This window comes from Prionailurus viverrinus, chromosome F2 (assembly GCF_022837055.1).
Source record: "Prionailurus viverrinus isolate Anna chromosome F2, UM_Priviv_1.0, whole genome shotgun sequence".
NCBI classification, from domain to species: Eukaryota; Metazoa; Chordata; class Mammalia; order Carnivora; family Felidae; genus Prionailurus; species Prionailurus viverrinus.
In genome coordinates, this window is record NC_062578.1 from 26,182,501 (window position 1) to 26,200,000 (window position 17,500).

The following is a 17,500-nucleotide window of genomic DNA, read 5'->3' on the forward strand; positions in this document are numbered from 1 at the left end:
ATTATTGCAATTAAAATTATCCTTTCATTCCGGCCTCATTAGAAAGAATACTGTACCAGTAATTATAATTTAGAATTATTTGTAGTTGAATAACATCCTTTGTTATATTCAAGTTTTATAACAGTCAAACTTTATCAAATACATTGATTGATAGATAATTACTCAGTTTCTTGTTTTATTGGTTTTTTTCCAGATTTGTTTTTGAGTACATATATGCTATTGGATTTTCCTCACTTATTATGAGTATAAACCACTTTACAACCTTCCGTATTTTAGGGATTGAAAATTATTAAGTAGGCAGCATCTGAATCAAAATGAATTATGTCATTTTTATATTAGCCATCTCATGCAAGCTAAATAATCCCATAACTGACAGATAATCATTGGCTCATCTATTTGGTAGTACTTATTTGTAATTAGATTTCATTTTTTAGTTTAAAATGCATTAAAATGGCATTGTTTTTTGAGAATATTGGGATGTCCTTAATAACAGAAAAATGAATTGTGATCTCATTTCAAAATTTTGTCTCGGGTAACAAACAGCATTTAGTTCAAATAAAGTTGCAGACATAAACTATGAGTAATCACAAAACTTAATCAAAACCCTCCAAAATTGGCAGGCCCTTGTTTAATATATTTCTAGGATAAGACAATTCAGAAAAAGATCCCAGAGTTGATGCCCTACAATTTATCACGGAGGCCATAATACCTGAGATAGCACCCCTTTGAGTAGAAAAGGCATGTGTGCATAAAATGTAACTTCCATCATCTTTGCAAATAATCTTGATGACCTCCCTTATCCTCAAGAGTCTGTTCTTGTTATGTTATTACATCTCAGTTTTCTCTGCTTCTTCTTATCAATGGCATCTATTTCTGGGGTGCTTGGCTGTAAATGGGGGGAGGCAGCCTTTATTTATAACTTCTTTTTAATTTAAAATAAGATGGTCTTTAGGAAGCTCCTAACTTACATTAAGATCATGGTTTAATTAACTAAGTTAATTAGCCAAAAAATATTGAAGCTGACACATATATTGGGTGGAATACTATAGCCAACAGTGACAGCAATGGCTATGAAGTAATGGCCCTAAAATTTAACTCTTTGCTTCCTTGCTACAACACGGTATGTTACTAAATTAAAAAACAGTAGAATATACTGTTGATGAATATTAACAGTATAATATATTGTTGATGAATATTAATAAGGTAAAAATAAGAATATGGATTCTTTATACCAAATATTTTCACCAACCTATAGCAAATGTAGTAAATTGTAAAATTTACTTAGTAAAATGTTTCAAACCACGAAAGCAATATTTTTGATCCTTTATAGTACTAACATTAGAATATATAAGCTTATGAAAATAAGGCCATAGCTATAAATTTAATAGATTTAGAAGTTCATGGGAGGTTTATTCTATAGCTGATGTTCCATAGGGCCCACAAGCAACCAGAGTCATGGAGATTATCTTTTAACTGGCGTGTGACAGTTTTTGATAGCATAGGGAATTGGACCAACTTATTATTTGGTCATGTCTAATTCTACCACGTACACAAAAGAATGATAAGGGAATATGACATAGTATTACTCTTTTTAAGGGAATGTATTCTTACTCATTAATAGGAACTCTTTAAGAAAACTCTTTCAGTTCCACAGGAGAAAGCAACTGGTAGACATTTGCTGATTTAAATGACAATCATTTTATAGAACTTGATCTGACACCATAGGGAGTAAGTTTTATTTGCAAGATACTATATAGCATAGTGTCTTCCTAATGTTATTTTTCACACTTTTAAAACAATAGCAAAAAGACTGTTTTGAGAAGGAGAAACATATTTTTTGATGCCAGAATTAATTCTGAGATAAACATTCCTGTTTTTGACCTAACTTTTGGATATCAAGTACTTGGGTATTGTTTAATCAATGGAATGAAATTCTTCAGTCAGTCTCAAATTTAAGTTCATTTGAATACAAATATGATAAATCATTTTTTTCAAATATTTACAAAGAATCTAAATTTCTCCAAGGCATGTGTATATACAGGACAAATGAACTAATTCAAATAAAATCTAATGTTTGTAAATCCAGAAATCAATAGCAGTGTAATTTGTTGAAACATAGTGCTAATTCTGTACCTACCACAAACTTCGAGGGAATAAAATTATTGTCGTTGTGTCATTTAACTTCTATTTTTTTATTTTGGTCTCTTCAGAGTCACCTTACTTTTAAATTTCTTTCTGAATGTGAAATTCCTAAAATTTATATGGTAAGAAACACGCATCTCTATTCAGGTTACAAAAAGAACATATTTTTTGGTTCATTTTTACTTTGTTTCCATAACATCCTTGACCTTATTTTTAAATTAAAACTGGGTTATTTTGCAATAAGGTGCAATTTGTTCATTTATATGAACCGTATGTGGATTGAAAAAAAATCAAGATAAATCTTCATGCACAGCATACAATCAGATTACGCCTAGACTCTATATTTACGCGGGGTCTGATAGCAATCAATGGTTTAGCTTCATTGCATTTCAAGATGTATTTGCACCCAGTTGTCCAGTGATAGTGTCCTCACCCTGGAAATAATTTAGTTGCAAATTGACTGGAAGATGGTGAAAATTGAAAGTTAAAATTAGAAATACTCATAATAAACAGCAGAAAAAAGGTCAGATGATGCCGCGCTATGATGAGATTGGAATGGATGGTAAATGAGGTTTTGTGTTTGTCGTGAGATGTATGTGACATGCCTACCCAATGTCGCTGTAATATCCAGCCTCACAGAGGAGATTATCGGGAAAATTGATGCTGGAAAGAATTTTCTGTTAGATTGGGAAATTAGAATTGCACTCTTTTCTTTGATGTGTGTGAAGCCCCTGCACATTACATTGTTCATCTAGGCAAAATTCTAAACCATCTTTAACACCGAATATTCGGATTAACCTCATAAAACAATTGTCTTCTTGAGATCCGGGCCATAATGTTATGTTTACGGCCAACTGCTGAAACATCTGAAGTGAAACGTAAATCGCAAAAAGCAGCGACAGATATGTAATTTTTAAATCCTGTACACACCACGTAATAATATTAGTTTAGTTTCTGAATTATAACTAGTCAGTTCTTCTCAGTATTTTGAAATGTTTTCAGTGTCCAAGGATTTTAGAAAAAAGATAAGTAATTAAATGTTAGTCAAAGGAGCTATTTTCCAAGTTAGCATTTGTGAATGGGAGTAGATTAGCTTTAATGTGATAAAGGCATCCTGAGACACCAGAGAGCATGTGTTCTGGATGAATCTTTCAAGGTCACCTAGGGTTATCTAAACATGAGACAGAAGTACATTTTAAAATATATTTATAAAGTCCACTTAGTAGATAAAAAGAAGTGTGCTTTTTGCCTTTTGAGATTACCATCATTTAAAAGTGTTTGTTCAGTCATTTTAAGGATTCAGTGGATTTAGAGTCAGAGCTATTTGAAAAACATGTAATTTTGCAGAATTTGATATTGTTAGTCTTTTAAAATTGAGGTGTTCTATTCTTTTTTTGGGAATCAGGAATAATCACACCAGAAAAGGAGCTAAAAGTCAGTGTGGGAGGGGGGACCCAGCCACTCCTGCTGGCGAAAGAAGAGGATGTTGCGACAAAAAGATCAAAACCTGCAGAGGACAACAAATTCTGTCACGAGCAGGTAGATACGTTTCTTCCCTTTGCTGTGTAAACCTGTTTATTATTATTATTATCGTTGTTACTGTTGTTGTTGACTATTATTATTATTATCATTGTTACTGTTATTGTTGTTGTTGTTGTTGCTCCTGATGGTTATCGAGCCCCACACTATTTCATGCTGTTGAAGTGTATGTAGATACTGTGATCAGCAGCATAACGAACTCTTGGTGTTACTTCTAATGTTCTGAAGTCATCCGAGGGCGTCAACTAACAGCAGCCATGTTTATTCCATATTCTCCAGTTCTTTCAGTGTCCTTATTGCAACTACAATAGTAGGGACCAAAGTCGTATCCAGATGCATGTCCTGTCACAGCACTCGGTGCAGCCGGTCATCTGCTGTCCGCTCTGTCAGGACGTCCTCAGCAACAAAATGCACCTCCAGCTGCATCTGACGCATTTGCACAGTGTGTCTCCGGATTGTGTGGAGAAGCTGCTTATGACAGTAAGGATACCGCATGTTGATGCACGTGTGACATGTTCTCTGCAAAAGTCTCAGTGCAAAATCTGTAATTGTTGGTTGAGGAATTTATTTTTTCTGCCCACTTAAAGCTCTCTTACAGACTGTGTTATGGAAATCACAACCAAGGCCCATTTGTTCTCTCTTTTGCTTCTGGAGGAAAAAAAAAATGATATAAGGCATAGCATATTCAGTAGCAAATTTTTTAAATTTTTAAAAAATGTTTATTTTTGAGAGAGAAAGACCGAGAGCGAGCAAGGGAAAGGGAGAAAGAGAGGGAGACACAGAATCCGAAGCAGGCTCCAGGCTCTGAGCTGTCAGCACGGAGCCCGATGTGGGGCTCGAACTCACAGACCGTGAGATCATGACCTGAGCCGAAGCTGGACGCTTAACCGACTGAGCCACCCAGGTGCCCCTTCAGTAGTGTATTTTACTGTCTTACTTTTTATCTGTTATGTTAACTAAATGACTCATGTGGGCATGCGGAGTTTCAAAATCTCTTGGTTATCATTTTAAAACAACAGACCTACAAAAACCTTCAAATCATAGTTTAAAAAATAAAAGAAGAATACAGCATCGCAACACCATTGATCTAAAATTCAAAGCGATAGCCTTGGCCTGTAAGATCCACAAAATGTCCCTGCTTTTGTTTGGAAAAATGTTAAGTGGGTTATGCTCCTGCCAAATGCAGATGTGATGGAGTCTGATTTCTGGGCTACATTTGACATGAACACCTGTGGTTCTCACAGGTGCCTGTGCCTGATGTGATGATGCCGAACAGTTTGCTGCTGCCAGCAGCTGCCTCTGAGAAATCAGAGCGGGACACATCTGCAGCCATCACAGCTGAGGCATCTGGGAAATATTCAGGTACGCCAGCCTGGGAGCAAGATCTAGGGGAAAACACGCTCAGGGGCACGCATTTGTGGGGACGATCCAGGATTGTTACTATCAAAGGTTTTTGTTAGTTTGTTTGTTTGTTTGTTTGTTTGTTTGTTTTTAAGCATAGAGGGAAAAAACTGTGGTGTTTCCAAGAGTAACAGTTTCCAAGGCATATTTTGGATCTATCTGTTCATCTGTTACTGCCCTCGGGGGACTTAAGTGTCGATGACCAAGAATAGTCTGTGTGTCCTAATTCCTGAACACTGAGGTTACGGCCCTTGATATCATGCTGATTGCAGCATACTGTAATTACCTTTGACTTGCCTTTTTTCCTCTCCTGAAATTCCCTGAGGTCGGGTGTGATTTCTTGTTCATGCTCGGCACCAAGCACAGTGCTTGGCACATAGTAGTTGCTCAGTAAATATTTCTTCAAAGAATCAACTAAGCGGAAATCTTTAGAGGTTCCCACCTAACGATATTTACTGGCATTTAAGCAGTAGGCTTTCTTCCGGTAAGCGACCTATTTGTGCTTTCTTCTACACAGGCGAGAGTCCAGTGGATGACAAAAGTGCGGCAGGTCTTGACGATTCAAAGGCTAGCGTGGAAATAAAGAGTGAGGAGCAGAAACCAACTAAAGAACCCATGGAAGTGTCAGACTGGAATAAAAATAGCAGTAAGGATGTGAAAGTCCCTGACGCTCTCCAAGACCAGCTGAGTGAGCAGCAAAAAAGGCAACCACTCTCGGTGTCGGACCGCCACGTTTATAAGTATCGCTGTAACCACTGCAGTCTGGCTTTCAAGACTATGCAGAAGCTTCAGATACATTCCCAGTATCACGCGATTCGGGCTGCGACGATGTGTAATCTCTGCCAGCGTAGTTTCCGTACATTCCAGGCTTTAAAAAAACACTTGGAAGCAGGCCACCCCGAGCTGAGTGAAGCTGAACTTCAGCAGCTGTATGCCTCCTTGCCCGTGAATGGTGAACTTTGGGCGGAGAGCGAACCTATGGCACAGGACGACCATGCCCTGGAGCAGGAAATGGAGAGAGAGTATGAGGTGGACCACGAAGGGAAGGCAAGTCCCGTAGGAAGCGACAGTAGCTCTATTCCTGATGACATGGGCTCCGAACCAAAGCGGACCTTACCTTTTAGAAAAGGGCCAAATTTTACGATGGAAAAATTCCTGGATCCATCCCGCCCGTATAAATGTACAGTGTGTAAAGAGTCGTTCACCCAAAAGAACATTCTCTTGGTCCATTATAATTCAGTTTCTCATCTGCATAAGTTGAAGAAGGTTTTGCAGGAAGCCTCCAGTCCTGTTCCGCAAGAAACCAACAGCAGCACAGATAACAAACCCTATAAGTGCAGCATCTGCAATGTTGCGTACAGCCAAAGCTCGACACTGGAAATCCATATGAGGTCCGTGCTCCACCAGACGAAGGCGAGGGCTGCCAAGCTGGAGCCGAGCGGCCACGTGGCTGGTGGGCACGGCATGGCGGCCAACAGTAGTCCCGGCCAAGGGATGCTAGATTCCATGAGTTTAGCGACAGTAAGCAGCAAAGATGCCCACTTAGATGCCAAAGAATTAAATAAAAAGCAAACTCCGGAATTGATCTCTGCCCAGCCTACCCATCACCCACTGCAGTCACCAGCACAAATCCAGATGCAGTTACAGCACGAGTTACAACAGCAGGCCGCGTTCTTTCAGCCTCAGTTTCTAAACCCTGCCTTTTTGCCTCATTTCCCTATGACCCCAGAAGCTCTGTTGCAGTTTCAGCAGCCTCAGTTTCTCTTCCCATTCTACATCCCTGGGACGGAGTTCAGCTTGGGGCCAGATCTGGGCTTGCCCGGCTCGGCCACGTTTGGCATGCCCGGCATGACAGGAATGGCTGGATCCTTGCTGGAAGACTTGAAGCAGCAGATTCAAACCCAGCACCACGTTGGCCAAACTCAACTGCAAATACTACAGCAACAAGCACAACAGTACCAGGCCAGCCAGCCCCAGCTGCAGCCCCAGAAGCAGCAGCAGCAGCAGCAGCAGCAGCAGCAACAGCAGCAACAGCAACAGCAGCAGCAGCAACAGCAGCAACAGCAGGCAGCAAGCAAATTATTGAAACAAGAGCAGACGAGCGGAGCCAGTTCAGACTGCCCTGTCCTGAAGGACGGGCCGTCTTACAAGGAGGCAGAAGAGATTGCTGAAAAGCAAGAAAAGCCAAAGCAAGAATATTCCAGCGAAGGCGAAGGACTCAAAGAAGGCAAAGACCTCAAGAAGCAAAAATCCTCGGAACCCTGCATCCCGCCGCCCCGAATAGCTTCAGGGGCCAGAGGAAATGCAGCCAAGGCTTTATTGGAAAACTTTGGTTTTGAACTGGTCATCCAGTACAACGAAAACAGGCAGAAGGTACAGAAGAAGGGCAAAAGTGGTGAAGGGGAAAACACTGACAAACTGGAATGCGGGACGTGTGGCAAGTTGTTTTCCAATGTTCTTATTTTGAAGAGTCACCAAGAACATGTCCACGGGCAATTTTTTCCATACGGAGCACTAGAAAAATTTGCTCGTCAGTACAGGGAGGCCTATGACAAGCTGTATCCAATTTCGCCATCTTCACCAGAAACGCCACCTCCTCCACCTCCCCCGCCTCCTCTGCCTCCAGCTCCTCCGCAGCCTTCTTCCTTGGGTCCCGTGAAACTCCCAAGCACGGTTTCCACTCCTCTGCAAGCACCACCACCCACTCCCCCTCCGCCACCACCCCCGCCCCCTCCCCCGCCCCCTCCCCCGCCCCCTCCCCCTTCGGCTCCCCCCCAGGTCCAGCTGCCTGTTTCTCTGGACCTTCCACTCTTTCCTTCCATTATGATGCAGCCCGTGCAGCACCCTGCACTCCCTCCCCAGCTCGCCCTGCAGCTGCCCCAGATGGACACTCTGTCTGCCGATCTCACTCAGCTTTGCCAACAGCAGCTCGGAATAGATCCCAACTTCTTAAGGCATTCTCAGTTCAAACGCCCGCGGACAAGAATTACCGACGACCAGCTAAAAATCCTGAGGGCTTACTTCGACATCAACAATTCCCCGAGTGAAGAGCAGATCCAAGAAATGGCGGAGAAATCGGGCCTCTCTCAAAAAGTTATCAAGCACTGGTTTCGAAATACGCTTTTTAAGGAACGGCAGCGAAACAAGGATTCACCCTACAACTTCAGTAACCCTCCCATAACTGTTTTGGAAGATATCCGAATTGATCCACAGCCCTCCTCTTTAGAACATTACAAATCGGATGCGTCGTTCAGCAAAAGGTCTTCTAGAACGAGATTTACCGACTACCAGCTTAGGGTTCTCCAAGACTTCTTTGACACAAACGCTTACCCAAAGGATGATGAAATAGAACAACTCTCCACTGTTCTCAATCTCCCCACCCGGGTGATTGTCGTGTGGTTCCAGAATGCTCGTCAGAAAGCACGCAAGAGTTACGAGAACCAAGCAGAAACGAAAGACAACGAGAAGAGGGAACTCACTAACGAACGGTATATTCGAACAAGCAACATGCAGTACCAGTGTAAAAAGTGCAATGTGGTTTTCCCCCGGATCTTTGACTTGATTACGCATCAGAAGAAGCAGTGTTACAAGGATGAAGATGATGATGCCCAAGATGAGAGCCAAACCGAAGACTCCATGGATGCCACCGATCAAGTGGTGTATAAGCACTGCACAGCGTCTGGTCAGACGGACGCGGCCAAAAACCCCGCTGCCCCTGCGGCGAGCTCTGGCTCTGGGACGAGCACCCCCTTGATCCCGTCACCCAAACCGGACCTGGAGAAGACCTCTCCGAAGCCCGAATATCCCACAGAAAAGCCAAAGCAGAGGGACCCCTCTCCCCCTTCTCAAGGCAGCAAGCCAGCCCTGCCATCAGCGTCAACCTCCTCAGACCCACCCCAGGCCTCGGCAGCTCCGCCACAGCCCCAGCCACCGAAACAACCCCCACTCGTCGGAAGACCTCCGTCGGCCTCGCAGACCCCGGTCCCTTCCAGCCCACTGCAGATTTCCATGACTTCTCTCCAGAACAGTCTACCTCCACAGTTACTACAATACCAATGTGATCAGTGTACGGTTGCCTTCCCCACTCTGGAACTCTGGCAGGAGCACCAGCACATGCACTTCCTTGCTGCTCAAAACCAATTCCTCCACTCGCCATTCTTGGAAAGGCCCATGGATATGCCCTACATGATATTCGACCCCAACAACCCGCTGATGACCGGACAGCTGCTGAGTGGTTCTCTGGCACAGATGCCACCTCAGACCGGCTCCTCCCACGCCACAGCGCCCGCGACGGTCGCTGCTTCCCTGAAAAGGAAACTGGATGACAAAGAGGACAATGCTTGCAGTGAAAAGGAGGGAGGGAACAGCGGTGAGGACCAACACCGCGATAAACGCTTGAGAACCACGATCACCCCGGAACAACTGGAAATACTCTATGAGAAGTACTTGCTGGATTCCAACCCTACCAGGAAAATGCTTGATCATATTGCACGTGAAGTGGGGCTGAAGAAACGGGTCGTGCAAGTCTGGTTCCAGAACACCCGAGCTCGAGAAAGGAAAGGCCAGTTCCGGGCAGTGGGCCCAGCACAGTCCCACAAACGGTGTCCTTTCTGTCGAGCCCTGTTCAAGGCAAAGTCAGCCTTAGAAAGCCACATCCGCTCTCGGCACTGGAATGAAGGAAAGCAGGCGGGTTACAGCTTGCCACCAAGCCCTTTGATATCAGCAGAAGATGGGGGAGAGAGCCCTCAGAAATACATTTATTTTGATTATCCGTCTCTGCCGCTAACTAAAATGGATCTATCAAGTGAGAACGAATTGGCTTCCACAGTGTCCACGCCTGTGAGCAAAACCGCAGAGCTGTCGCCGAAGAATCTTCTAAGCCCTTCCTCTTTTAAAGCAGAATGTCCTGAGGATGTAGAGAATTTAAATGCCCCTCCTGCTGAGGCAGGGTATGATCAAAATAAAACTGATTTTGATGAGACTTCATCGATTAATACAGCGATCAGTGACGCCACCACCGGCGACGAGGGCACCGCTGAGATGGAAAGCACCACGGGAAGTTCCGGAGATGTGAAGCCAGCTTTATCTCCTAAAGAGCCCAAAACTCTGGACGCTTTGCCAAAACCCGCGACCACACCCACCACGGAGGTCTGCGATGAAAAATTTCTCTTCTCTCTCACGAGTCCCTCTATCCATTTCAACGATAAGGACGGCGACCACGACCAAAGCTTTTATATCACAGATGACCCCGATGACAATGCCGACCGCAGCGAAACATCCAGCATAGCAGACCCGAGTTCACCGAATCCCTTTGGATCCAGCAATCCTTTTAAATCCAAAAGCAACGATCGACCAGGTCACAAGCGTTTCAGAACCCAAATGAGCAATCTTCAACTCAAGGTTCTCAAGGCTTGCTTCAGTGACTACCGAACTCCCACCATGCAAGAATGTGAGATGTTAGGCAATGAGATTGGCCTGCCCAAACGCGTGGTCCAGGTGTGGTTCCAAAATGCAAGGGCAAAGGAAAAGAAGTTTAAAATTAACATAGGGAAGCCTTTCATGATTAATCAAAGTGGAACAGAAGGCACCAAACCGGAATGTACCCTCTGCGGGGTGAAGTACTCTGCCCGCTTGTCCATCAGAGATCATATTTTCTCCAAACAGCACATTTCAAAAGTGAGGGAGACCGTGGGGAGCCAGCTCGATCGGGAGAAAGATTACTTGGCTCCGACCACCGTTCGACAGCTGATGGCACAGCAAGAACTTGATCGTATCAAGAAAGCTTCAGATGTGCTGGGCTTAGCGGTGCAGCAGCCAGGCATGATGGACAGCGGCTCCCTCCATGGCATCAGTCTGCCGGCGGCCTACCCAGGACTCCCCGGCCTCCCTCCGGTTCTGCTCCCTGGAATGAATGGTCCATCCTCCTTGCCTGGATTTCCACAAAATTCAAACAGTAAGTCCTTTCCAGGAGAGTCAGACTAATTAATAAGTTAATATTAGGCAGCCGGTCACAGGTGACCAAGGATGGGGTACATCTGGGTCTCTTTTCATTTCAGGAAGTGAAACTTTACATTATTTGAAATATATATTTTACTGGCTATAATTAAGAACCAGGAAGTGAGTCAACCTGAACGCATACAGAAGAATAAAGACTAGGTGGGTCATAGCAGTGTCTCAGAAATACATTAATTATCTGTATCATTACACCCTTAGGTCTTAGAAGTATTCTTTTTCTATAATCATTTTAATACTGATTTCAAATGGCATTTTAGCACAAACGTGGCATAATATTCGATATACATATTAATAAAGCAAAGCATTAAATAATACATATTTTGGATCTTAATTTATGTTCTTTCCAAGGAAAAGTTTTGTTTGGTTTTTGGGGTTTTTTTGTTTTGTTTTTTCTTCTTAAGTACCAGGAAGTTCAAAACTTCAAGGTCCTCTAGACACAGGAATTCACCTACGTTACACCTAACAGATAACAAACTTACCTTCAAAGTTTAATTCCTAAAAATATGACTTCTGTGATAATTTGCAATTTAGCATTGCTATAAGATTTTTATTTTTGTAGCATCAGTCGTTTCTTGTTATTTAAGTAAATTTACAGCCTTAGAAATATATTGATATTAACTCTATGACTTTCTATCCCCACCCCTACCCCAGGTCTATAATTAAGTTATAACTAAACTGTAAAGTCGTTTGAGGCAACCCCAGATGATGAACCCAATTCTGTGTTCATCAAGAGAAATAGAACTTACGCAGTTTCGATTTTGCGAATAAGAATAGGCATCCAATTATATTGGGTTGAAAAAGCTTGACTGTAGTGCACTAGGCAATCGCACAGCCAAACTCACTGTTTTATATGTTATATAAACATTACATATTATGCAAAACAGAAACAAAAGGGTCCTCTTATAATTTCTTCCTTAAAGTACGTTTTATTTTTCAAATTCACAGTGATGTTTTTCATACAAAACAAAGAAAAAACAGCGATGTCTTCCTTTTTTACAAGGACATTTTGACATTATCTAGAATGAGCTCATTGCAAATCCAGAAAGTTTCTAAAACACACTGAACTGTTTTCATTTTCACAAATTGGACTTTTACATAAATTTCAAACTTTTCGATTTCATCTTTCTCTTATAAAAACCAAAATTGCCATGTGATTGTGGGAAGATACTCCTATTTTAACTTTCAGCTTGGGAGACATGAAAACAATGATATCGAATGGCCCCTTGCCCAACTGCTGTCTCCTCTGGGTCCCCCGTCCCGAATGACTAATTGGCATTGGAGAGAAGCAGAATCAATCTACACATATGGGAATGTGCTCAAGAACGATTCTGCAGTGGCCCTCCCTGTAACTCTCCATAACTATCATACCAACTACTTTGCCTCTAAGTAGTATTTTGGGCTTAATTATCTGGGGGTTATTCTTGGGGCCTTAAAATGTGAGAGCTATAATTGCATGTTTTGTTTGTACATTTAAATTAAGTCAAATATAATTGGGTTTTTTTTTTAATGTTTTATTTATTTTTGAGAGAGTGAGAGAGTGCAAGCAGGGGAGGGGCAGAGAGAGAAGGGGACAGAGGATCCAAAGCAGGCTCCTTGCTGCCTGCAGTGAGCCCAATGTGGGGCTCAATCTCACAAACTGGGAGATCATCACCTGAGCTCAAGTCAGACACTCAACTGACTGAGCCACCGGGGCACCCGCAGAAGTAATTGTTTTAAGAATAATGCAGTGCTTGATTTTTTTTTTTTTTGCATACGAATGTGTTAGTCTTCCAGTCCTGTGTCACATATCACTGTGATTTTTGACACATAGAAAAAGGTCTTATGTGGAAAAACGCCTAGGATCAGTTATGTAAAATAGAGATTTTTCCACATAATGTCTGATGTGGAAAAGCTCCTATGGGCAGTTATGTAAAATTTACAGTTATGTAAAATATTAAATGAAGTATTATGAAAAATAGAGTATAATTTGATATTTTCCACGCACTAGGAACAGTTTAAGTGTCCGTGTTCATCTACAAGTCTGTTTGGATGGCTGCTGAGTGTGTAGTTACCCCCTATACGGCAGCCAAAGCATCTTGTTTTCTCTCCGCTGGATCACAGGCCTTGCTTGTAGAGCGGGTGCTTCCCTGACCACCCTTCTGATTTGTCACTCTGAAACCGGTACCCAGAGGGCCTATATGAGAGAAGGTGAGAAGGGAGGAGAGAAATGTTTACGAAATACTTAAATAGCCTACCCTTTCTCCTCATTCAACTCACCATAAATATAATTTACATCCTCCCCCCTGGAAAGGTGGGCTCTGTGTGTATCAGAGGTGCAGAAGGATGTTGGAGGCATCTCTTCCGTGAGCAGTATAAACGCATGGGGAACTGAGGAATCCGGTGCTATGAACTTGTTGCCTTATTCAATCGTGGGCCAAAACAGACCAGAGAGTGTTACAAAGAGAAAAGGTCCGTGAACATACTTGCTAGAATTTGCAACTTCTCTTGCATTTGTTCTTGTTTGCTATGGATTTTAAACATTAACACAGCAGAGGTACCAGCAGGACCCTGTCTGAGAACCTTAGTTCCCCCACTTACAGTTCACATCAGTTTTAGGCGAATTTACCTGCGGTGGGTAATGCTGAATCCTTTAATTATCTCATAGGGTGGAGGTGGGGTTCTCCATCTTTCTGTCATCATCTTTCTACTGTGTTATTTGTCATCAAACAAAAATCTCCCTCGCTTTATGGGAGAAGTAGACATACCAGCTAAGTGGAATCAAAAGGAGAAAATGACTTCCTAAGTAGAATATATCTGTGTTTCTCACATGCCCTGGGCTCTTGCAACCAGCTTGAAATACATATATGAGCAAACTTTGAGCTTATGACGTGTTCATCTTGGGCCTACATTAATGGGATTTCACTATAGAAAAAGCTTCATTTTAAGATACCCCATCCCTTTGAAGGCAAACCTGAGGGTTTTAATCCTGAAGAAATCACTAAAAAGGAACTCCACGGAATATGAGATGTGCCATAAAGTAATGTCTGATTCCAAAGGCTACACCCCAAAATTGATTTAAGTTGCAATGCATACGTTCAGTTTTAGTGTTTATCAACCTCGTTTCATCACCCATTTTATTCTATTTTGGGTGGAATGGCCCTTCTGGCTTACCAGCTTTAATGCTTACCTTGCTTCCAACAAATCTTCAAATTATTTAGTCTTTCAAGATCGTAAGAAGGCTCTTTCAGGAATAATATACATCATGCGTGCCTGTTTCCTGAATGATTTCCTGAATGATATTCCGACCCTCTCTTCAGTATTACTAATCACTATTACTCATTTGCTAATAAAATTAATTATTTTCTGCTTAAAAAAATTCCACATTTGTCTTTTTCTATCATGACCATATGCAAAAAGAGCAAGTGGCAATAGAAAAGCACATGCCTGTATACCTGGAAAAAATTAGAAAAAAATGAGAAAACTAGAAAAAAATAGAAAAATTTACATTTTGTCCTTTAGGATGTTGGCTTCCTTTGGCATTTTGCTCAAGATGATTAGAAAAATAACTTGATTTTCTATTTTTAACTTATTTACTTTGTCATTTTCAGCAGTGTCTAATTTTTATATCTTCCATTAGTGTTTGGAAATACTGTCTAACTCAATTTCCTTAAATGGAACTTTAGAACATGCCTTTTGCATTTTTCTCATACTTCAATATAATTTACCAGCACATTTGGGGTAAATCTAGATAAGAGTAATTTTAGCACAATTATCTTTGGCCCCATATACATAATAAGTTTTATTTTCACCTCAAAAAGAAATTTTCCCTCTGGGAAACCTAGATCAAGGAAACCTGGGAAAATAACTATATCTAAGTTCATTGTGAGGCAAGTATTTTCTTCCAAAAGCATAACTTTCAGGAAGAGGCAGCTGTTTCAGGAGAATCAAACCAAACAAACTAATGATAATAGGAGATTATCTGCAGAAAAATGTTTATCTCTCAGCGAAATTTCAAAGAACTGGAGTAGGAGTTAGGGAACAGGAACAAAACATCTTGAGCACTATAACTTGGTAACGGACTTGAAAATTAGACATGCATTTAGTTTATAGTTACTACCACTTATTCTGTATCAGTTTTTCTCTTCTGTTTCCGATGTTCATGCGTCAGTTGGCTACGGCCTGTTTTACGAGCTTATATTTTTGCTGTAGGCCCAATGTTCGTTGTTCATTACCCTTCATTTGCATCTCTTCTAAAATTTTTACTTAATAGCCGATTATTTAACTCAGATTACTCCTCAAGATGTTGAATTCCTGAAAACCCCTGCTGGTCTTTGACTATAGGAGTTAGGATTGCTATTACGGTCTTCTAAAAATTTTCATGGCATTTCATTATATGATCTCTAGATAGGAATGCGTAGACCCCATCTGATGGGAAAGGCTGGGTCCACAAGTATTGATCCATTTTGTTTTCTAACTACCACTGCTGTTTTAAGTCTTTTAGTTCCTTAAAATTTCTCATCTTAAATTTTATCATGTCAGACAGGCAAGCCAGCAATTTTCTTAGAGGTAGGGGGCAATAGCAGTTAGGTGGAGAGAGGTGCAATTGAGTATGAAGTCTAGTTGAGCTAGACCTAAAACTAAGGCTGGCTTCATGAGTAGGCAAAAGAAGCTGAGTACCAACCAACACAGTATTACTCTAGCAATGCAAGGAAGGTTCTTCTGTCCTTAATAAAGCTCCTTCCACCTGAATCACTCAGGCCTGAAATTCTATAATTAGATATTAATTCCTTTGACTTAATGAATTATCTTCTGTTAAATGGAAAATAGCATTGAATATCATGAAATCAGAATACTATAGATGGCAGAGAGAAACCCCAAATTACTTAATCCAGTGTATAACAAGCCTTTTCAGAAATAGGTATGTTCAAATCTTTGGTTCTTTTCTTGCAAATCAAATTTTATAGAGAGGCAAGTGGAAAGAAGCAAGGCCTAGTAGTGTAGGAATGAAGGTAAGGGACTTGAGGGTTTAGGTGCCCCCCAAACAACTCCATTACTTGACAGTGTTCTTAGGGCTGGTCTCTGTCCCAGGAACCTAAGAAGCCTATCACACCAAATTGGATTAAAGATTCAAGAATTCATTCATTCATTCCTACCATTCCTCTACAAATCTTAAACCATTTTCATTTAAATGTGTTTCCAATGTGACAACCATTCTTCTGTAAATGTAAATACTTGCTATCAGTTTCTCCTGGAATACAATGTTATTTTCAAGGAGCTCTTTCTTTCTTTCTTTCTTTCTTTCTTTCTTTCTTTCTTTTGCATTTTAAGTATTTGTATTTTTTAACTTTTGAAATTAATTCAATTAGACAGGAACTTTGAGTGGCAGCTATAAAATTTAGTTTCCCCAAAACCACATCTCCCATTGAGTCATAGATTTCTCTCTGTCAAGTCACCTAACAGCTTTCAGATTCAATTTTCTTACTTAAAAAAAAATGGAATTTTTAGCATCTGTCCCCACTTACCATTGAGGATATCGGGAAACTGTTCTCTGACATGATGGAAATTCCTTAGAGATTATCACTGATGCAACTACAGAAATTATTCCAAAGCAAGTCAGAGAAGGGTTGGGTGTGGTAAGGTTACAAAGAAGAGCAGCCAGTAAGAAGCTAGGCTAATTGACAGTAATATGATAATGATTAGGGTCAAGTTGAGAGTGATGTTGAGGACTTCAGCATATCTTGAACGTTAAGCCTAAGAAAGCTTTCTCAGCTGGGCGAAGAAGTCTAATTAAAGTTTTTTTTTTCCTAGCTAAAGAAATAGAAGCATGCAGTTTTTGTATCACTTGTTTTCCTTTCTTTCTTCCTTTGTTTCCCCTTCCTTCCTCCCGTCCTCCCTTCCTCCCTCCCTTCCTTTCTTTCCTCTTCTCTTTTCCTTTTTCTTTTTTTCTCTTCTCTTTTTTTTTTTCTTTTCTTTTCTCTTCTTTCTCCCAAATGTCGCATTTAGCATAGAGGCAAGACTGAACAATATTCAAAAGGTGGTTGTCTTAAATCTATGATCATTTTCTCCACAGTTGTACACTAATAATTTAAACTTGACTCACCTTCTCCTGGTTAGTTCTTCCATCAACCCGTTAGGCCTCCATCACAGCCCTTGTTCTGATTGTTTGGTAGTGAGCGTTACCTCCTTGGAGAACAAACCACCACCCATTAGGCTCCTAGTCTGTTCCTGTTGCAGTCAACTTTATTTGCCTCTAAAAAAATATATTCAGGAAAGGCACAGACTTTTACAATTCCCTTTCCTCTCCTGAGCTGTGGTTTAGTTTCTCACCCAACTATCCAGCTCATAAAAACGGCTCTGTAATAGGTTATTACTATCCACTACATTCGACGGAGTACTTGAGCCCAGCAGAGGTCTTTTCCACTAC

The 17,500-nt window shown here is 41.3% G+C and overlaps 1 protein-coding gene across 2 annotated transcripts in view; it reads left to right on the plus strand.

The window, feature by feature from the left end:
- Nucleotides 1–17,500, plus strand: part of ZFHX4 (zinc finger homeobox 4) — a 185,330-nt gene that overhangs the window by 162,739 nt on the left and 5,091 nt on the right. For both annotated transcript variants that reach the window (XM_047842266.1, XM_047842267.1), the window contains exons 7-10: nt 3,548–3,681; nt 3,961–4,161; nt 4,926–5,043; nt 5,600–11,035. In XM_047842266.1, coding sequence (XP_047698222.1) covers nt 3,548–3,681; nt 3,961–4,161; nt 4,926–5,043; nt 5,600–11,035 — 5,889 coding nt within the window. The remainder of the gene's footprint in view (nt 1–3,547; nt 3,682–3,960; nt 4,162–4,925; nt 5,044–5,599; nt 11,036–17,500) is intronic.